Genomic DNA, 22187 nt, shown 5'->3' on the forward strand with positions numbered 1-22187 from the left:
AGAAAATGTTTATGCGGATGACAGCTATGAGAAAATGCAAGTGAATTCTGAAAGGGGGCTGGAGTTAATATTGGAGAACTGGAAATCAAGAGTTACTGCCAAAACACAATCTCAAGCAAAGTTAGTGCAATGGTTTATTCATTGCTTGCAACTTTGTCATTGTACGACGAAAGATATTATACTCTGTTGCAAGGAAGCATTCGACGGAATTGGTGAAATGACTCAAACCTTGATAATACGGATCTGGCCAATGGTTTTCCAGATACCCATAAGTATAGCCTTGATTCCCCCTAATCCAGGCTCCTCATCCGCAATAAGTAAAACCAAGAGGTCAATGCCAGATTCCAGATCAAGGAAGTCTGCACTCTGTTCAAAGTTAAGAGACATCGCTTCCATAATACCTTCATCTTCAAAAGGAATGTCATCCTGGTCAAGCGGAGAGATGCCATGGAAACAGACAGTATGGAGACACCCAAGTCTAACACAGACCCCACACGGGGTTGAGAGAAGTCTAAGTAGCAGACCACACAAGAGGAAGAGAGAGACAAAGCTCTAACACAGACCACACAGAGGGGCGGAGAGACGAAGCTTTTAATACAGACCACACAGAGGGGTAGGGGCCCGGCTGCAGAAAATGGAAGAAGTAAAAGATCAGCTGGAGAACTAGAACAGGTAAATACGTACGGTAGGTGTGTAATAATGGAGATATAAGTCAGGGTCAAGAATCTGACTCTTTTGTAGGATCTCCAGCTCCATAGGAGGGGACCCAAAGCACAGAGCAGATTGCTCCCATCAGTCCAGTTCATGAATCAAGTCTGCGCCATATTTCTTCAAAGCCCATAAAATTCTATAAATTCCACCCCCTGTCTTTCGAAATCTCAACTTCACAACTCTCTCTCTCTCTCTCTGAGTCTTTCTGCCTCTGACGACTCTGCTTTGAACAGAGCAGAGATTGATTGTTAATTGCCTACTAGTATTAGAGCTCTGTAAGTCGCGTTCAGAGCAACCATCATTCTGTTAATTGCCTACCGGTCTAGTTTTAGACTTTAGTTCAAGTGGTCAACTGCTTCTCCATATATTCATTATTGGTTTTTGAATTCAATGATGGTTGCTTCTTCATATATTTACCTCAAAAGTGGCTTTGTAACTATTGATATATGTAATTTGTGACAGGAAATAGCTAGGATGTCTGCCTCCTTGACGAGGGTACTTCTTCTGTTATGCTTGTGTATAGCAGCGGCGACGATGAGAACAGAAGAAGCAGCAGGTGGAGGAGGATACATGAAATATAAGGACCCCAAACAGCCCTTGAATACTAGAATCAATGACCTACTGAGCCGGATGACTTTGGAGGAAAAGATTGGCCAGATGACGCAGATAGAGCGCATTGTTGCTTCAGCTGAGGTCATGAACAAGTACTACATTGGTAATTAACTAGGCAAATATCATTCTGTTGTTTTACCTTTCAAACTCACTGCGTCCAATAATATGTCTATTATTTTGTGTTGTGTACAACTTATTTATTCAATTGGGGTGCATGGCTTGGCCTGCAGGGAGTGTGTTTAGCGGCGCTGTGAGTGTGCCATCAGAAAAAGATTCTGCAGAAACTTGGGTTACAATGGTGAATGATTTTCAAAAGGGTTCTCTATCAACTCGCCTTGGTATTCCAATGATTTATGGTATTGATGCTGTTCATGGCCACAATAATGTCTACAAGGCAACAATCTTTCCTCACAATGTTGGCCTTGGAGCTACCAGGCAAGTACTGCTATTCCAATCCATAATCTATATATTACTTACTAAATAACTAATATCAGCTAGCGAGTTCTCATTGATTCCTCATGAATATGGATATTGAATCAATCAGTGTATCAACTGCAGGGACCCTGAACTTGTTAAAAGGATTGGAGCTGCAACTGCACTTGAAGTTAGAGCCACAGGCATTCCATACGTCTTTGCACCTTGCATAGCGGTAATAATTGTTGCTCAGCATTCATAATGCAGTATGAAATTAGTTAAATTCCATGCTCATTGTATATATAATTCACTAACTAATTCAATCTGCGAGTGCGTGCAGGTTTGTAGAGATCCAAGATGGGGTCGTTGTTACGAAAGCTACAGTGAAGATCATAAGGTTGTTCAAGCAATGACTCAGATCATACCTGGATTACAAGGAGACATACCACCTAACTCTAGAAAGGGTGTTCCCTTTCTAGCAGCTGGAAAGTAAGAAACAAATTATTGTATTTGTTTGCTTGTACGTGTTACCTAACATTCTTTAGCATTTCACAAGCTCATTTCACAGTAAAAAGTAGCATTACAGGGCTGCTGCTACATTTAGCTTTCAACTTTAATCCAATGACGTAATTCCTCATAATTATGATTAGAGAGTTTTAGCTGTATAGTATTTGTGACCCTCGATCGGCCTTATCCATTTCTGATTTTCTTCATCTGATGTGAGAGATTGAGGTTTGCGTACATATTCTTCTGTTTAATTGATCAATGTTTGAAACCAACCTCAACTCATTCATTCCAATTGTGGTCGGTCAGCCAACTTGAGCTTTTGAAATTTGAAAATAAGAAAGGTCGTATATTGCTTGCTAGATCTATGATCATAGTTTGACATGGACTTATTCTGTTTTACATTCACCTTTTGACTGTATAAAGAAGCGATCTTGGCTATATCTAGATAATTGATACGTTTGCCACAGTGTGGAAGTTACAGTTTGGATTTATGTATCTGGTTGAGGCCTTGTGCAATATTCCACGAGCTTCTTTGCAGAAACTTTAGCACTCTGATTGTGACTAAAAAAGTGGATATTTATATGTTTCACAGTCTAGTAATTACAATTAAACATGACTGACAAAGAAAAATATTTACAGTTTGAAATATTGACCTTAATTATGGTTGTGTTTGTAGTAAAAAGGTTGCAGCCTGTGCAAAGCATTATGTGGGCGATGGTGGAACAACCAAAGGCATCGATGAGGATAACACTGTAATAAACAGGCATGGGTTACTCAGCATTCACATGCCACCCTACTATAACTCAATTATCGAAGGTGTTGCAACCATTATGGTATCTTACTCCAGCTGGAATGGAGTCAAGATGCATGCTAACCGTGATCTTGTCACTGGCTTTCTTAAGAATACTCTCCGTTTCAGGGTAATTCTAATCGATTTATAATTCCAGCGTTGTCCCCTTTCATCCATTAATTTTACATTGTATAGCATACGATACCGTTGTCACATTGCATTGTTTTCCAGGGTTTTGTCATCTCAGATTTCATGGGTATTGACAGAATTACCTCACCAGCTTATGCCAACTACTCATACTCGATTACAGCAGGGATCAATGCTGGCATTGACATGGTAATAATTATTGTCCATCTCCATCTGCAAATTAACTGGTTAAATTTGCTTCTATCTTTACTTGGTATAAGTAAATTAGCTAGCTGAATTATCGATGTTATCTGGTTGTCTTCTAACACGTCCTTCTGTTTTAACTGCTTGTCACCAACAGATCATGGTTCCATACAACTATACAGAATTCATTGATGGTCTAACTTTCCAGGCAAAAAATAAAATCATTCCCATGAGCAGAATTGATGATGCAGTGAGGAGAATTTTGCGGGTTAAGTTTATAATGGGGCTATTTGAGAATCCGTTGGCTGATCTCAGCCTCGTCAACCAGCTTGGCAGTCAGGTGAAGTACTTGACAGTTGACGTTGACACTACCACTCTACAAGGAATGGGGAGCATTCTTAAACTAATTGAATAACATTTCGGATAGTAAATTTAACAGGAACACAGAGACTTGGCTCGGGAAGCTGTGAGGCGATCGTTAGTTCTTCTAAAGAATGGTGAATCTGCAGACAAGCCATTGCTACCCCTTCCAAAGAAGACATCAAAAATACTTGTAGCTGGAAGTCATGCAGACAATCTTGGTTATCAGTGTGGTGGTTGGACCATTGAGTGGCAGGGATCGAGTGGCAACGATCTCACACATGGTAATTAATTAAGTTAATCACAGCCCCTTCTCTTCCCCGTAAAATACGGCGAAATATGTCCATATTATTTATAACCTATATATTTTGTTCAACATGCCCGCAGGTACCACAATCCTAACCAGTATAAAGAACACAGTTGATCCAGAAACTGAAGTGGTGTACAAGGAGAATCCTGATGCTGAGTATGTTAAGTCAAATGATTTCTCCTATGCCATCGTTGTCGTAGGAGAACCACCATATGCGGAGACATTTGGTGACAGTTTAACTTTGACTCTGCCTGATGCGGGCCTTAAAACCATTACAAATGTTTGTGGTGCTGTGAAGTGTGTTGTCATCATCATCTCCGGTCGTCCTGTTGTGATCCAACCATACGTTCCCCTGCTAGATGCTCTGGTTGCGGCGTGGCTTCCAGGAAGTGAGGGCCAAGGAGTTGCTGATGTTTTGTTTGGTGACTATGGTTTCACCGGCAAGCTTTCTCGCACTTGGTTTAAAACCGTTGATCAGCTACCTATGAATGTTGGAGATCCACATTATGACCCTCTCTTCCCCTTTGGATTTGGCCTGACAACAACACCCACCAAAGCCAACTAGGAAATCGTTTGCCTACACTCCAATGATTTTATGGATATATGTGAGCTAATGTAATTGATTTAGAATCCCTTTTTTTATCAGAATAAATTAAGCAAATAACCTTTAAATTTTCATAAACTCAAATATTGCCTTTTGCTTATTAGTACTCAATAAGTAAAAATCCAAGATATAAAGGATAGAATAGTAACTGACAAGTATTAAAATAAAAAATTCAAAATTTTGAAACGTGGGAACTGTTTTCTTGGGTCAACAACAAAACTGCAAGTCATTGCATTTATAACAAAAATTAACTGCCTAAAAGTGTGTAAAGTGGAAGACGGGAGGCATCTTTTCAAGGATTGTAAAATTGTCCACATTATTTGGTTACATTGTCCACTCAAAATGAACCCTACTACACATCCAGCTTCTTCCTTGAGCGAGTGGGTAAGATTGTTGGTGTGTGAGTCGCCTGTCCATGACGTTGATATGATCTTAACAGCACTCTGGGCAATTTGGACGGTGACCAATGACATAGTTTGGAATAATGGTTGCTTTAATCCTTTATATATGTCTCAGTGGGCTTCTAGATGGCTTAAGAGTATAGGAGTGCCAATGTGTCACAATGGGCTGTGACGGATTCCACAAGTAGATGCATCCAAACTCATGCTACGTGTTAGGGGCTGCACTTGTAAAATCGCAAGTAACCTTGTCCAGGATATTGGTTAGTTTGCTTGTGTGTAGGGATGTTTTGGTAATTTACAAATTATGTAATTTATTTTATTTAGTATTTAGTCTCCTCAGCCTTTTTCATGTTTCCTCCTGCCATGTTCAGGTAAGTCCGATATGTTCTTTGGGGAGGCGTTCCTGGTCAGCATAGTTTGGACTACGGAACTAGTATAGGTAAGTACATGTACTTTTGCCTCCCTTACCGTCTTACCATCAATAAAAGAGAAATTATTAAATCATCTGTGTCCCGTGAGATTGCTCTTTGATCTTTCCTTTCGATTATTCATTGTTCTTCGTGGTTGCCCAACGTTTATATAATTGTGTTCTTGCTTGTCGCTAGCACTATTTTAATATCGTGTGGCTTTCATTGTTCCTTGCAAGGTACTCACTTGGCTGACTTGCTTGCTAACAAGTGCCTTACGGTCCGCTTTGCGCTTTGCAAAGTTTGGCCAATGATAGTTGGTATCAGAGCCAACTCGGCTCAAGAAGCTCACTACGATGACAGGCAAAATGATAAACCAACAAAGATTCGATTGGTATGACCAACAACTCGGAGAACTTGTGGGGGTGCCCGACAGGTCGATTGATATCACTAATGTGTTGGACCGCGTCAACCTAGATGGGTTGGCAGCGCGGAGGACAGAGGTGGAGAGCCTAAAGGACCGAGTTGTGGCCCTTGAAAATTGTAAAGCTCGAGGAAGCGGAAGGGAGAGAAATGAGGAAGAAACTCCTATTCCGAACGAGCAAATGGGGGCAATGAGTGATGCCCTTGATACACTCTAGGTGACAGTGGACAATATGGCAGAAGATGTCTGAGCCACCATTGATGCTTTCAAGAATGAGCTAGTAGAGATGAATACTAAGCTCAACCTGACCATCCGTGCCATGGGAAACCAACCTGTGACAGACTACAAGAAGGTAAAGATACCAGAACCTCAAGCTTTTGGAGGGGCGCGAGATGCTAAGGAGCTTGAGAATTACTTATTTGATATGGAGCAATACTTCTGAGAAGTGAAGCCAGACTCGAAAGAGCTGAAGGTGAGCATGGCGACAATGTATTTGTCGGGAGATGCTAGACTATGGTGGAGAACCAAATATAATGACATCCAAAGAGGAATATGCACCATTGACACTTGGGACGATCTTAAGAAGGAGCTCAAAGCTCAATTCTTCCCCAAGAATGTAGAATACATTGCCAGACGACAACTAAGGGAGCTCAAGCACGCCAGCAACATCCGAAACTTTGTGAACAAGTTCTCTGTGCTCATGCTTGACATCCTGGATATGTCAAAGAAGGATCGGTTGTTCTATTTCCTTGAAAGCTTAAAGCCATAGGTGAGGACAGAACTTCTGCGGCAGAGGGTCCAAGATTTGGCCTCCGCACAGGCTGCTGCTAAAAGGTTGACAGACTACACATTTGAAGAGAACTCTACTAAGAAGACTTAGCCGTTTTCAAACGCGAATGTCAATGGAAATAAAAGGCCGGGACAGAGTAGAAGTGGGGGAGCGGAGTCCAAATTTTCCAACTCAAGAGGAGGGGACAGGAGAACAGTGAATGCGAGGGACACGACAACGTCCAAGCCTGCTGCCTCGATAGGGGTCTTCAGCCCTCGACCTTTTAATCCCTCTGACTATGCTTCAAAGCCACTATCGTGCTTCTTATGCAGAGGACCTCATAGGGTGAATGAATGCCCTCTCTGCTCTACAGGCCCATATTCAATCAAAAGAAATGGAGGATTAGCAAGAGCCAGAGGAGGAACCTGGACACATGGGAGCTTTAAGATTCTTGGGTGCAGTGGAGAAGCAACCCCGTTCATCTAAGAAGTCCCAGGCTAAAGGCTTGATGTTCGTAGATGGTAGTATTAATGGGAAAATAGCCAAGAGAGTAATGGTTGACACAGGGGGCACTCACAACTTTATGTTGGAAACTGAAGCACGGAGGTTGGGGCTGAAGTTGGAGAAGGATGTTGGCCACATGAAAGCTGTGAACTCTAAGGCCTCACCCACAACTGGACTATCTTGAGGGGTATCACTCAAGTTGGGTCACTGGCAAGGGAAGACCGACCTCGTAGTTGTTCAGATGGACAACTTTAATGTCATATTGGGGATGGAGTTCTTGTTGGCGAACAAAGCTATTCCTATTCCTAGTGCCCAACACTTGCTCGTTATGGAAGAAAGGTCGTGTGTGGTTCCAGCAAGAATCGAACAACCAAGTGAACCCCGTCTCTTATCTGCCCTCCAGTTCAAGAAAGGCGTGAAGCATCATGAGCCTACTTATGTAGCAGTTCCCCTGACAAGGGATGAGATTAAAGGAGAAGTGATTGCGAAGGAGATCGAGGGGGTATTAGAGAGCTATGTAGACGTGATGCCACCCGAACTTCCCAAGGAATTACCTCTAAGAAGGAGTGTGGACCATGAGATTGAACTGCTTCCAGGGGCCAAACCACCCGCAAAGGCACCTTACAGAATGCCTCCCCCAGAACTGGCGGAACTTCAAAATCAGCTCGAAGACCTGCTCAAGGCAGGATTCATTAGGCCATTTAAAGCCCCCTTTGGTGTGCCTGTGTTGTTCCAAAAGAAGCACGATGAGAGCTGGAGGTTGTGTGTGGACTATCGAGCTCTCAACAAAGTCACACACTACTACAAAAAATGAAACGCACGACACCTCTCATACGACGCCATACTGTTTTCTGTGATGTGAATGATTTTTCATTTTTGGGACGTCGGTTTTAAAATGTCTGTCTTCTAATATGAATTCAACCAACGGGTGTTTTTCATGCTGGAATTATAAATTATTTCAGAAGACATTTATAAATAGAAGCGTGGTGTGAGGTTAAAATGGTTATACAGCGGCAAGTTTCCCACCATTTGGTAGCACTTAAATTTTCCCAGCATGTAGTGATGATACGACGGTTTATTTAAAACTGTGGTATGAATCTATAGGTTTCAAGAGAGAAACATGTCCACCAACATTCCTCCCAACTAATTCCCCCCCCCCCCCCCCTCGCTCCTCCAAACCCATTTTCCTCCACCTAGGCAACAACACGAGACAAACTGAAAATTTGAAATTGGAGATTCAGACAACTATTTATAAAACCATTGTCTGAGCTCTTAGGGGACTTGTCCATAAATCAAATGAGGGCTCCTACAAATAGCTGAGCAGTCCAAACAAACCCAATATAATTAAAGCAATGGAAAAAAAAAACACTTGGACAAAAAAATAACCCTAGAAGAGAGGCAGCCAACGCATATACTCCATTTGCAAAACTTAAACCTAAATGAGAGCCCGCTGACCGCTGTTCTCGACACAGCGCCTCTCTCTGCAACAAATCCTTTCTCAACAAAACCCAACCGGACCATTACTCTTTGACCCAACCTAAAGATCGCTTCCCATCACTTTAGGGTTCTTCCATTCCTATCTTTTCCCACCACCCTTCAATCCCAAAACCAACTCGGGCCTCACGTTACGAGGGCAGCGAAGAAGAGTAGGCTAGCGGTGGGAGGCGCTGGTGGCTGTATCGGGAGGCTAATTTGAAGACTGGAAGCGAAACAGGCCGAAATGTGACTAGGGTTACGGAGAAGAGGGTGGTGAGAGAGCGACGGTGGGAGAGGGGAATGAGATTGGGGTTGGGTGGTGGCGGAGATGCATAGGCGTCGGTGGAGATAGAGACGGAGCTTGGAGATGGGATGGGGAGTGGGATTGAGCTTGAGGGATGGACATGGAGCGAAGAAGGATTTGAATTTGGGGGTGGGGGGTCTCAATTATCTCCTTCATCTCTCTCTCAATCTTTGATTTCCCCTAATCTTTTCAATTTCAAAATCCGATGTGTGCAGGTATCGTTATGCAGAATGTTCCACTCGCCAGTGACACAGGCACTGTGGGAAGTCACGTCTCTGAAGTTCGAGAGGCTCTTGGACCCACTAGTAGACGCTCCTCCGCAGAGCCAATTGATAAAGAAGAGTCCATCACAGAGCAGGACTGCAATTCCCTACAATTTCTCTACTGATTTTATACTGAGGGAGCAGTATGGGGATCCTTGGAATGAGGTCAGAATTGGGAAACTGCTTGAAGACCTTGATGCTTTAGCTAAAACCATTTCTGTTAAGGTAACACTTTTTAGTCTTCCTGTATTTGTTTGAGGTCTTAATTGGTCTGTTTGGATTTGTGGGTTTTGCTTCATATTTGGTAACTTGAATTGGGTCGTGATTGGTTATGGAGTTATACATATGTGTATCGTATCAAAGAGATTGTATGGGGAATGAATAGATGAGAAAGAAAAAGAGAAGTGGTAAGTCAAATGTGTTTATATCTCATGCCATTAGACCAGTGCATTTATCGAAAATTTGCGATCCTTAGGCTGAATTGCATTTTTAAACAATACGCCTGAGCTTTTGAACTTTCAACAATTGTGGCCTTGGAGATGGAAAATGAGGAGTATGTCTTATTTGCTGGTATTTGCGGCTGTTTGCAATTTTTTTCCTCCATGAAAAGAATTGTTCTTTCGTTCTTTCAAGTTTAAATTATTGGCTTTCTAGGCATAATTTGTATCAAATTGAAATGGGTGAATCTACAAGTTACTATAGGTTGGGAAAATGGTGCAAGTGGAGTGGCGTTCAAGGTGCTTAATATTATCAAGCTTTATGGAAACTCAATCCGTGTAAACAAGGTATGTAATTGATTTGTTGAAGTTTTATGTTTTTGACTGTAAGTTTCTTTATCTGATAGTTTGTTGGTAGTTAGATTGTTGCAAACTTCTTCTTCTCAAAGAAAGATGCAGCAAGATGGATTTCTCTATGTATTTGACTGTTTGTCAATTGGTAGTTTGTTGCTTATACTTTTGTTTTCACATTTAAGCAAGATTCTAAAAAATGCTAGGCACTAGTCGGGCGGAAGGCTGGGGACTAGACGGTTTTTTTATTTTATTTTATTTTTATTTTTATAACATATAATTATATAAATAAAAATATAAAAGGTATTATAATGTTTGAAAATAGTAAAAATACTCAAAATATAGATAAAATGTTCAACAACAATGAGATAATGAGTTCTTAGAAATAAACAAAAAAATTGCAAATTTGATTCTTCCAAGCCTAATCCTCAAATTCTTCTTCACCATATCCCTCTAATACTCCCTCCTCATCAGACTCAAACTCAAAATCCATCTCATCTTCTTCCTCTTCATCTGATACAAAATCCTCCTCATGAAGTTCTCTAATTTCTTGAATTCTACAACTTCTCATAGGCTCTAAGAGACTATCCACTCTCAATCCCAATCCCTCTCCAACTACTTCACTAGTAAGATTAGAATCTACATCTTCATCACCACCATCCACAATCCATCCTAGGGCCATAGTAGCTTCACTTGCATGCTAGTAATACATCCACATTCTTCTCTTTCATTCTTCTCTTCTTGTTGATGATCTTGACATTGAATTGGACATAGACTAAATTTTTTAACCTCGTTGTATCTAGTCTATTCCTTTTCTTTGTATGGATCTACATAAAGAAAAAAAAAATTAGTATATTATGAATTTTTATTTAGTTAGTAAACTACATTTTTTTTTTGATACGAAGTTAGTAAACTACATTACTACTTGCTTATAAACTTACAAAAATGCATAACTAAATAAGTACTTACCCTCTCAAAAGTGCTCCAATTTCTCTTACATCCTGATGAGCTTGTGGTCGATGAAAGTATCCTTTTAGCCATACTTTGCAATTTTGGTACAAGGTTTCCATAAATATTCCACCACAAAACTAAAAAAACACATAAACAAAACAACAATTATGAATTAGCCAAACTCCAAAAACAAAACAAACAAAACAATAACAATTGGCTATATAAAAAAATAAGCTTATAAACAAAACAAATTATAATTGTCATAATTTTGTGCACATCCCGCCTTAGCCAAAGCTCTTCCAAATCCACCCTCTTTCTTCAAATACTAGTGCAATTCTACATTTGTCACCAAACTTTGAGTTTGAATGTCATCGGGAAAGAATACCTCAACACAAGTGAAGAACCCATCCATGACCACATTATCATTCTCAATGCTTGGATTGGCATATGTATAGTAAGGGTTCAAGAGGTAACCTGCTAAATGCAATGGACTATCAAGTTGACCACGGGCTTTTCCATCAACAATGTCAAGGATTGGACTATAGTGAGCTTCTTGATCTTTGAATGCTATTTTAATCTCCTCTTTGGCTCTAAGTAGTTCTCCATACACAAAGCCCATTGATGGCTTTCTATCCCCATCAACAAGGCGAAGCACCTTGACTAAAGGGGCAAACACCTTCAAGCAAAGACTTACCCCATTCCAAAAAGAAGCACTCAAAACAATATTCACCGCCGCCTTCCCCTTTACGCTCTTTGCATGCTTACTTGCATTCCATTCATCACTAGTAATCATAGCTCTCAACTCATTCTTCTTCTCCATCAAGCTTTGCAAAATGAGGAAAGCGGTTGCAAATCTAGTGACTCCCGGCCTCACTATATCTCTTTTCTTTGTAAACTTCCTCATCAATGCCAAAGTCTTGTGATGTACATAAATATAGATGGTGAAGCTCTTTGCCTTCTCAATCACCCCTTTGAATCTAGGTTGGTTGACAATTCGTTGAAGCATAAGATTCAAGGTGTGAGTTGTACATGAAGTCCAAAATATGTTTGGCCTCTTCAACTTCATCAAATCTCCCGCCGCCATGTTATTTGAAGCATTGTCCGTCACCACTTGAACCACATTTTGTGGCCCAATTTCTTCAATACGCTTGTCCACATATTCAAAAATATACGTCCCGGTGTGTGTCTCATCCGATGCTTCCTTAGAAGAAAGAAAAGTTGTGCCTTCCGCATAATTGACACACAAATTCATGATACTTCTTCTTTTCTGATTGCTCTAAGCATCGGTCATAATAGAGCAACCATTCAAAGCCCGCTCTTCTTCTTGCTTCTTCAATGAACTTTTAGTTCTCTCTACCTCTTTCTTCAATAGTGGCTTCCTTAATTGATATTGGCTTGGAGGTCGGTAACCCGGGCCAAATTGACCAACCGCTTCAACAAATCTCTTGAAGCTATCATTATCAATGGCATGAAAAGGAATCCTGGCTTCATACACCCATCTAGCCAAGTATTGATGCACACTATGTGTTCTTTGCTTGAAAAGTGCATCATTGATATTTTGTTGCCTCATCTTCCTACTTCCATCCATTGAAGAATCCGGATCGATGGGGGATGCAAAACGGTCCATAGGCCCAAGAGTATGCAGCTTTCTTGTTGTCCCTTGACTCGCTTCATTGTCTTCATCTCCTTCAAGAATGACTTCTTGCCTCACTCCTGCTTCATGTATACTATTTTGTTTCTTCTTAGACTTTGCCTCTTCAATAGCATTCTTGCATTTGGCTATATCCTCATCCGAAGACTATTTACAAGAAGCCACGTTTCCTTGATGTGGGCAATATGTTGCTTCATTCCATATATTCCACCACTCACCAATTTCCCACACAACTTACACCTCAACCTATCCAAATTTGAAGCATCCGCCAACTCCGCATACTCCCATCCAACATCACCTGAACCACATTTTAATGATCTACCCATTGAAGACATTGCATTAGATGCCGAGGAAGATGTAGTGCCCGCCATTATCCTAAACAAGTAAAAACAAATATTCAACAACCATTTCAAATATTCAATTACCAAAATAGATGCAAACAAATATTCAATTACCAAATGATCAGAACTGCATGCTGAAATTAAGTTAAAAAAGGAAAAGTATTTAATAATTTTGAAAGTTCAAAACAGATACAGAGCAAGGGCTACTGCCTAGTAAGCAAAGTAACAAACACCACCATAGCATTCATGAAACAACAACTTCTGTTAATCACTTAGTCAAACACAACCTCTGTTTTTTTTTTTTTTTTAAATAAATAGAGGATTAGGCGATATTAGCTCCTCTGTGAAAGCCGATTTGGGGCGTCAAACGCCCACCCACAATCCCGAAGTAACGGGGGCTATCACAACCGGGAACCCACCGCCCGTCCCTCCATTTAGATTTATTAAAAAGAAGAAAAAACAATACAAATAGGGGAAGGAGGACCAAACCAAAACCTTCCCAAGAGCAAATAAAAAAAAAGAAACCCATAGTCAAAGGGTGCAAAACAAAAAGGAAATAGTAAAACTAGCCAAAACTAGTGCACGGAGAACATATAAATTAGAGAGAACATGATCATGGAAACCACCTGCATGGCCAGCCTTTGTGCACCAGCATTTGCTGCATCCTCATCAACATGACAAAGGTGCAGTTTGATCAAAACCAAGAGCTGCAGGTTGGAGCATCTCGTCTGTAGCAAATAGCAGCTAAGCATGACGAAAGTAAGGAAAACCCAGAGAGTCCATACGTAGGAATGGAATAATTTCAACAGGAGGGGAAGTGTGCCAAACCAAAGATGGCGAAGACAAACCCAGATTAGCCAACCTATTGGCGACAGTGTTCCCTTCTCGAAGAACATGAGAAGAAAAGAAAGACATTACACAAGTTCTAGCCACACAATTAAGCCACAGGATGCGCAACTGCCACAGGGGGACAAAAGATGGTGTAGAGAAATAGTCAACCACACTAGTAGAGTCACATTCGAGCCACACACAATGCCAACCTAGCTGAAAAGCCAATTCAACCCCAATAATTACCGCCATAAGCTCTGAAAAGAAAGCATTATGATGTCCAAGGCTCGTGCTAAAACCTCCAATGAAACAACCTTGACAATCCCGAAAAACACCCCCACAAGCTGCAGGACCTAGATTTCCTTTAGCAAGACCATTAGTATTGAGCTTAATCCAAGGAGAAATAGGAGGGTGCCACAGAACAAGCCGATTTTCTTTTCGGGTTTTAGCGGTTGGTGTCACACCCAATGCAAGAAGCAATTGGGCATCTAAGACTCCATTGGTGTCACCAGGTGTATGAGGAGCAACAAATTGAAGCCAAGCTTTAATAGATCGGAAGACACGCATAAGAGACGGTTTTTTGTTCTCAAACCGTAACTTATTACGAGACTTCCAAATAGCCATAATTACATACAAGCCTCCTGCAAGCCAAAGATTTTTCAATTGAGTAGAGAAGGGCTTGTGAGTGAAAGCATTCCAAAGATCTAGCAAAGAGCCACTGGATGGCAAGGAACAACCAAAGCAGCAAGCCAACCATTGCCAAACATGTTGAGCAAAAGAGCAATTGAAAAAGAGATGAGTCTGATCCTCTGTAAAACCAAAATTACAAAGCTGACAAACAGACACCATAGGAATACCTCTCTTTTGAAGCTGATCATCTGTAGGCAATTTATGATGAAATAAGCGCCAAGCTAGCAAAGAATAGCGTGGAGGAATATAGTTACGCCACACTGAAGAAACCCATGTTGGCGATAAAAATTTTGGACGTAACTGTTCATAGGCAAAGGAAAAAGAAAGAGTCCCATTACCAGAATGCTCCCAAACAAGAGAATCACTAATAGGTTCCAAAGGGAGGGGGACTAGCATGATCTCTTTAGCCAAATCTGGGAAGGCTTGACAAAATTGAGCCGGCAAAGTCCAACTTTGATCTGAGATAAAGGAAGCAATAGTAGATGTCAAATGAGCAGAATAAGTCGTAGCATGAAGCTTATCAACAATGGGTATATCAAGCCATTTTTCAGTCCAAAATCGAACTAATTGTCCATCCCCAATGAGCCATTTGGAATTTTGAAACAATAGGGAAAGATAAACTTTTAACCCATGCCAAATTGAAGAACCAAAATATCTAATCTTCATATGATGGAAGATCGAGAATCGGCGACGGGCAAAAATACTCCATGCTGAATTAACTGTTAGAACACGCCACCCCATAAGAAGAAGCGCTGTAGAGTTAAGAGTTTTCAGATGTCGAAGACCAAGCCCAGCTTCTTTCTTTGGTGCACAAATTTGATTCCAGGAAACAGTGGCAAGCGTTTTAATAGCTATGTTCCCAGACCATATGAAATTGCGAGCACAAGCTGATAAGCATTTAATGAGTGATGACGGCCAGAGATAAGTAGAGAAACTATGAAGAAGCATACTTTGAAAAACATCATGAACTAATTGAACACGCCTAGCCATAGATAGAAGTTTCCCAATCCAACCCACAAGGCGAGCTTTTGCTTTATCTGTCAGAGCTTGAAGATGTAACCGACAAGGCTTACCTTTGAAAATTGGGACACCCAAATAAGTGAATGGGGCACTTCCACATTTAAAGCCCAATATACGGTGTATTGGCCTACGGCAATGAGCATAGGAATCTCCTAAATGAAAAGTACTCTTTTCTTTATTTACTAGCTGCCCAGAAGCCTGACCATAACTCTCTAAAAAAGATTGCAGACAAGTGAGAGAAGAGATATCCCCGCGTCAAAATATAAATAGATCATCTGCAGATAAGACATGAGTGAGGGAGCAACCTCAAGGAAGGGATATACGTTTCACACGCTGAGAAGCAAACAGAGAGGAAAGTCATCTGCTCAGCGCCTCCTCAGCGATACAAAATAAAAGTGGGGATAAAGGGTCCCCTTGCCTTGCTCCTCTAGCACAAGGGAAATAACCTTTTGGAGAACCATTAATCATAACTGACAATCTTGCTGAATTAAGGATGGTATTGACATAATTCATGAAGTCTGGCGAAAAACCAAATTGATGGAGAACCTGAAATAAGAACTGCCAATTTAGGGTATCAAAAGCTTTAGCAATATCAACCTTGATACCCACATTACCACCTCTAGTTTTCCTGTCCAATAAATTGAAACCCTCAGAGACCAGACCAATACAATCAGAAATACGACGTCCCGGCAGAAATGCAGATTGATTAGGTGAGATAATACGTGAGGCAATAGGGCCCAAACGATCAGCCAAAATTTTTGGTATAATCTTGAAAAGAAAATACACCAAGGCAATTGGCCGAAATTGGGAAATTAAGTTTGCACCTTCAACTTTTGGAAGAAGCACAATAAAATTAGAATTGGCATTAGGGTACAACCAGTTATGCTGAAAGAAATATTGCACAAAAGCTACAACATCTGTGCCAACAATATCCCAACAATTATGATAGAAAGCACCTGGAAACCCATCAGGACCTGGGGAACTGGAGGGATTCATGGAGAAAACAGTACGTTTAATCTCTTATGGAGACGGCATAGCTGTAAGCATAGCATTTTCTTCACCTGTAATTAAGGTAGGAATAATATCACATATCTCATCAATTCCCCTAGGAGGCGTACCTGGGCCATATAATGATTGGTAAAAGGTTACAACATGATTGGATATGTCTTCCAAGTCAGTTAGAAGAGAATGACCATCATGAAGACAATTTATGCTAGCTCTGGCGGTCTTGTTTCTAGCATAGGCATGAAAGAAAGAGGTGCATTTGTCCCCATCTGTAAGCCACTTAACCTTGGCCCTATCCCTCCAAAATGCTTCTTGACGCCGAGTTGCATCAAGCATCGCTGTTTTGGCCGGCCTCGACTTCAGCTGCAAAAAGATGTTCAGAAAACCCATTTGAAGAAATAGTTTGTTGAATATCAGCTAGCTTGGCTCGAGCTTCTTCCAAAAATCTATGAACATTCCCAAAGACACTGTAATTCCAATGCTTGAGGCATAGCTTCAAAGCTGTAAGCTTTTGCAGAGTGACATACATTGGGCAACCAGCAGGAGTAGTAGTTCTCCAATAATTCGCTACAAGGTCCTGAAAAGAAGGATGAAGAAGCCACATTGATTGAAATTTGAAGGGCTTTGGTCCCCCAATAAAATTCCTATTAGCTGAGAACAAAAGAGCATTATGATCTGAAACCACTCGTGGAAGTGCAATGCAACTTGTTAACTGCCAGGACTCATTCTAGCAAGTATCACATAAAGCACGATCAAGGCGGCGTTCAATATGACTTCGCCCATGACCCCTAGCCCACGTAAAGAAAGCCCCTGAAGTATCCATATGAGAAAAATCACAAAGCTCAGTGACACTTCTGAAATCCTCACAAGATGAACGAATAGGAGGTTGCCCACCCAAGCATTCATGGGCACCTAAAACGGCGTTAAAGTCCCCAATCACCATCCAAGGAACAGATGTATTCTGCCGAAGATGCAATAAATCTGACCAAAGGCTTTTACGCTTCAGAGCCGTAGTAGCAGCATAAATAAAAGAAAACTGAGATAGTACCCCCTCCATGTTGACTTGAATAGTAATCTATTGCTCAGAAGAGAGGATTATTGAAGAAGTAGAAATATGTGATGTTCCCAGGAGCCAGATATGAGGAAAAAGATTGCCCCGTACATTCATAGAAATAAGCCGTAAATTTAAAGAATCCCAATAAGAAGTGGGAATCATGTCAAAAGAAATCATTGGTTTTGAAATACATACCAAATCGGGATGATACTGACCACAGATATTTGAAAGTTCATTACGGGAATCAGAATTACCAATTCCCCTTATATTCCAATAAAGAAGCTTCATCAGAGCTTTTGAGGCTTATGACAAACCCGGGAAGGGTAAGGAGTAGTTCTAGTACTAGAAGCCAAAGTCATTTTCTTCAACTGCTTTGCCTGAGCTTTTTGCTGTGACTTTGTCAAAACAGGAATAAAACCGTCAACATCTTCTCCATTAACAAACCGAGCCACTTCATCCACTTCTAATGCTGCTCTAGAATCCTGTGGACCAAAGCTCGGGGGCTGGCTTATAGGAGCAACAGTATTAGCCTCACATTCTTCATCCAAAATCTCATTCCAAGACCGGTTAGGAGTATTTCTACCATTAAAATCATCACCACAATCATCTGACTGAACATCCTCCACCACTCCGTCAATAGGGTTGTCATTCTCCATCATCACCTGATCAACAATATGGTCAATATATTCAGAAGCTACACCTTCCACAATATTATTCACACAGTCTATAATAGCTAAATCGTCCTCAGCTTTGGAAGACTGCTCAATATGAACCTCATGAATACTAGTGTTACTCTTCTCAACATTAGGTTCATTAGGATGAACAACCGGAGCCATTGGAGCAAGGTTCCGCTGTCCACTTTGTTCAGTCTCGTGGGCCACCAATTGTTGAGTGGGATGGCCAGGCACATTCAAATCCTTGTGTTCTCCAGAGCTTCATTAACTTGCTGCACAACTGGCACAGGCACAGTCTCTTTGCTCTTAACTCTATATTCGTGACGAACTTCTTTACGTTGATGCACCGTCTTTTTAATCGGATTCCCAGTTGGCCTAAAATGCTGGCAAACTCGTCGCTCATGACCGATGAGGCCACAATGATTGCATTGTGGAGGAAGGTTTTCATACTCAATACCAACAGGGAAGCAATGGTTATCTCTTTCCACCGTAATGGAATTTGGGAGGGTACCCAAAAGATCGACATCCACCAAAACCCTTGCATAGTACCCAAAACGCTGCTCCTTCGTCGCTGCATCTAATTGTAGTGGAGTACCAACCCTATGAGCAATTTCAAGAATATGATGGTGATGCCAGTACTCTTGACTTAGACCCGAGATACGAATCCAGATTTGGGCATGAGTTTGAGGGAGAACCTCCCCTGGCTTGAAATCTGGTTTCCACTGTGACAAACGAAATATCCCCGACTCAAGCGTACATGTCCCACCACCCCATGCCTTGTGCATATCAACCTCAGAGTTGAAATGAATGTCGAAGTACCCTTTGCCGATGGGGACCAAATGCCAGGGTCCTACTGGCTGCCAAAGCGATTGTAAAGAAAGCTTTAAAGTTTCAGTCTTCATCGGTGGTGATCCCTTACGCAAAAGAAGACGACCAATGAGATTAGTACGGCAAGCCCTCAACTGCTCTTGATAAATCTGCTCATTAATCTTGACGTACACTGTTTCTCCACGGATGGTCGGTGCAGCAAGCGTATTTATTGGAATATGAGTTTCATCACACCCTGCAACAATTGACGCAAAGGTTTTTGGCTTTTGAGGTTTTGGTGCAGGAGCAATGCATTCGGACTCCTTGTCAGACAAAGGGCCTAAGAAAGCCCAAGGGCAGACCACCTGAGATTCACCCATGGTGGTCAGAACGGCGGAGGCGCCGCTGCAGCCAACCCTAAACCTCTTGTCTTTACCTAAACCCTAAACATTATTAGTGTACTTTCATCTTCCTTCTCCTTCTACTTCTGTTTTTTTTTTTTTTTTAACAGCAACTTTTATTAGAAACAGTAACTTCTGTTAATCAAACACAACTTCAGAATATCACTATATGTCTATCTCTATCTCAGATAAACACAAATTCTATTAATCAAACAGCAGCACAGCATCATGGATTCATGGATGACACAACATACATAGCATTCATGAATGACAAACCAGTCACCGGGTTAGACATTATCAAAGTCTAAATATATCTAATTCAAGTCGAAAACAGAACCATCAAACATATTCAATATTCATTCAATCCAACCAAAAACAATATTCAATAATCATTATTCGAACCAAAAGCAACTAAGCATGGCAGCAACTTACCCAGAAATTGAAGATTTCTAAATCGATTAAATCGAACCAAGAACTCAAGAAAGCGACTAGTTGAAGGTGAGGCTGCTGAGTTCGATACTTGAAATGAAAACCCAGAAATTCATGAAAGAGTGAGAAACAGATCTATCTAAAACCCACAACAGATTGATTCAAAACCCAGAAATTCAACTAACCAATTCTGCACAGACAGAGAGATGAGTCGTGCGGCCTTGCTGGAGAGAGGGAGAAAGGTCGTGCCGGAGAGAGAGAGAGAGAGAGAGAGAGAGAGAGAGAGAGAGAGAGAGCAAAGATGGCGATAGTGAGTGTTCGATAGAGCCACAAAGGTACTTAGGTTTCGACTTTGACTCTGAGAGAGTTTTGGGTTCGAGACTTCAGTTCGACTTTGAGTTTATTAAAAAAAAAAAAAAAAGGAACCAGTGCTCAGGACGACCCTCTTAGCCCGACTAGGCGGCCGTCTTTCAGCCCGATGCCTAGCTCGACCAATTAGCCTAAATTCCTCAGGGGATGCTACAAGGTGGACACTCCCACCTACTAGAAGAATGAAAGTAAATGTAGATAGAGCACATAGGGCAAATCAAGGCAGTGGTGGAGTGGGGTTGGTTATTAGAGATGAAGATGGCCTTTGTGTCGCAGCTATGACTTGGTTCTTTTTCACATGTACAATCAGCTTTACATATGGAGGCTGAGGCTCTCCGAGTAGGTTTATTACTTTCTATTCATCAAGGCTATATGGAAATTGAAGTTGAAAGTGATTCTGTTGTGCTCGTTGGAATGATGCATAAGGCTGAAGATGATTTCTCTGTTATTGGTTGAGTGACTGAGGATTGTAAATGGTATGGCTCTTAGCTTTACTTATTGTCACTTCGCCCATGTATACCGAGAAGCAAAATGGTGCGGCAAATAGATTTTCATACCTTGCTAATGTCGATAGTATAGATGACTTATGGAGAGATGAGCCTCCTGCTATTATCTGGGATGTGCTCTACGAGTATCATTGTACCTTTCCATGGGACTTTGGTTTCATGTCCACCACAATGTACCATATTTCTTCTGTTAATAATATGTACAGTCGTGGGGCTGATTCTCCAAGTTAGATTGGGTTCCAAATCACATTTCAAAAAACAAATAATAATAAAAAATAACTGCTTTTTTTTTAAGCTTTTTTTTTAATAAGCTTTTAAATATGCAATAGTAGTTGCACGAGAAGAAATTTTTTCTAAAAGATTCATTAGTAACTAGACAACAAACACACCCTATGGATGTGGATAACTACATGAGCAGTTATTTTACCATATGTAGAGAAAACTGCTCAACTGTTGAAGGATATCGACATAATGTGTGCCTCTTCAAACTAGGGTTTAGAGTTGTAATAGGAAAGTACCCTAGGTATACTAATTGTATTCCGATTCTGTTACCTTTTGTGTACTCTGTAAACTCCCTATATAAAGGGCTCCTATTATCAATAATAAACACAATTCTATTCTCCTACAACACGTTATCAGCACGAGTTCTAACCCTAGCTTCAGAAAAAAAAAAAAAAAAAAAAAAAAAAAAAAAAAAAAAAAAAAAAAAAAACCTTTTCCTCTCTGCCGCCAACCCAAAACAAAACAAAAAAAAAAGGGGGGAGAGGCCGAACCTCACCAGCAGCAACTGCAAACCCAACACCGCACCTGCTCCTGCCAGCCTCCCACAGCAGCCTTACGCTCTACCCCATCCTTCTGCCGCAAACCGCAAGCCCCTGCATCTCCCTGCTGCACACCAGCCTGCAGCAGCCCACACACCAGCCCACAGCCCAGCACGGCCCTGCTGCTCACCCTGCTCCTCCACTCACAGGCCTCCTACTGCACCCAGCAATATCGCACCACCGCCGCCGCAGCATCCCTGCCCCGCCACCTGCAGATTAGGAGAGGAAGAGCAGAAGAAAGAAAAGAGAGGAAGACCAGAAAAAAAAAAAAAAAAAAAAAAAAAAAAAAAAAAAAAGGGAAGAAGACCCGAAAGAAAAAAGGAGGGACCCGGAAAGAAAAGAAAAAAAAAGGGGAGAAGGGCTGGGCCCGAAGAAAAAAAAAAAAAAAAAGGAGGAAGAAAAAGAAAAAAAGGAGGAAGGGAGAAGGGCAGCCCACCAACTGCCAATTTCCAACCAAATTACAGCAATTCTAATTTAGCTACACGCCTGTATCAACACGCGCGTGTATAAAGAATTGTGAAGCAAAACTTCAAATTATCAAGTAAGTTTTTACGATTAAAGTTCCTGCTTTCTTATATTTAAATTCATTTTATTTTCTGCATAATATTGGAATATATGTTGCCAAATGATTTTGAGTATTTAACAAAGCGGAATTGTGGGGATTCA

General features: G+C 41.1%; 4 protein-coding genes across 5 annotated transcripts; 1 reads left to right on the plus strand and 3 right to left on the minus strand.

Moving 5' to 3' along the window:
* The first annotated feature begins 207 nt into the window (after positions 1-207).
* LOC112193669 (beta-glucosidase BoGH3B) lies at positions 208-4722 on the plus strand. 2 transcript variants are annotated; one of them, XM_024333892.2, is made up of 10 exons: positions 208-672; positions 1174-1426; positions 1554-1758; positions 1882-1972; positions 2078-2226; positions 2921-3164; positions 3266-3370; positions 3522-3704; positions 3804-4008; positions 4112-4722. In XM_024333892.2, the coding sequence occupies exons 2-10, from the start codon at positions 1186-1188 to the stop codon at positions 4597-4599; spliced, it is 1911 nt and encodes a 636-aa protein (XP_024189660.1). In that variant the 5' UTR covers positions 208-672; positions 1174-1185; the 3' UTR covers positions 4600-4722. The 2 variants fall into 2 exon arrangements, with proteins under 2 accessions (XP_024189660.1, XP_024189662.1); XM_024333894.2 differs by lacking the exon at positions 208-672 and adding an exon at positions 717-986.
* Positions 4723-11250: 6528 nt separating this feature from the next.
* LOC112194670 lies at positions 11251-12177 on the minus strand. The gene has a single exon (XM_024334887.1). It carries the CDS (start codon positions 12175-12177, stop codon positions 11251-11253), a length of 927 nt encoding a protein of 308 aa, XP_024190655.1.
* Positions 12178-15812: 3635 nt separating this feature from the next.
* Positions 15813-17517, minus strand: LOC112194671. Its single transcript, XM_024334888.1, has 4 exons — positions 17202-17517; positions 16915-17111; positions 16574-16823; positions 15813-16372 (listed from the first exon to the last, which is right to left on the minus strand). The coding sequence occupies exons 1-4, from the start codon at positions 17515-17517 to the stop codon at positions 15813-15815; spliced, it is 1323 nt and encodes a 440-aa protein (XP_024190656.1).
* A 907-nt stretch (positions 17518-18424) lies between these two features.
* Positions 18425-19375, minus strand: LOC112194672. Its single transcript, XM_024334890.1, has one exon. It carries the CDS (start codon positions 19373-19375, stop codon positions 18425-18427), a length of 951 nt encoding a protein of 316 aa, XP_024190658.1.
* Positions 19376-22187: the final 2812 nt, after the last annotated feature.

The sequence above is a fragment of the Rosa chinensis genome, chromosome 3, assembly GCF_002994745.2.
Source record: "Rosa chinensis cultivar Old Blush chromosome 3, RchiOBHm-V2, whole genome shotgun sequence".
In the NCBI taxonomy this organism is placed as follows: domain Eukaryota; kingdom Viridiplantae; phylum Streptophyta; class Magnoliopsida; order Rosales; family Rosaceae; genus Rosa; species Rosa chinensis.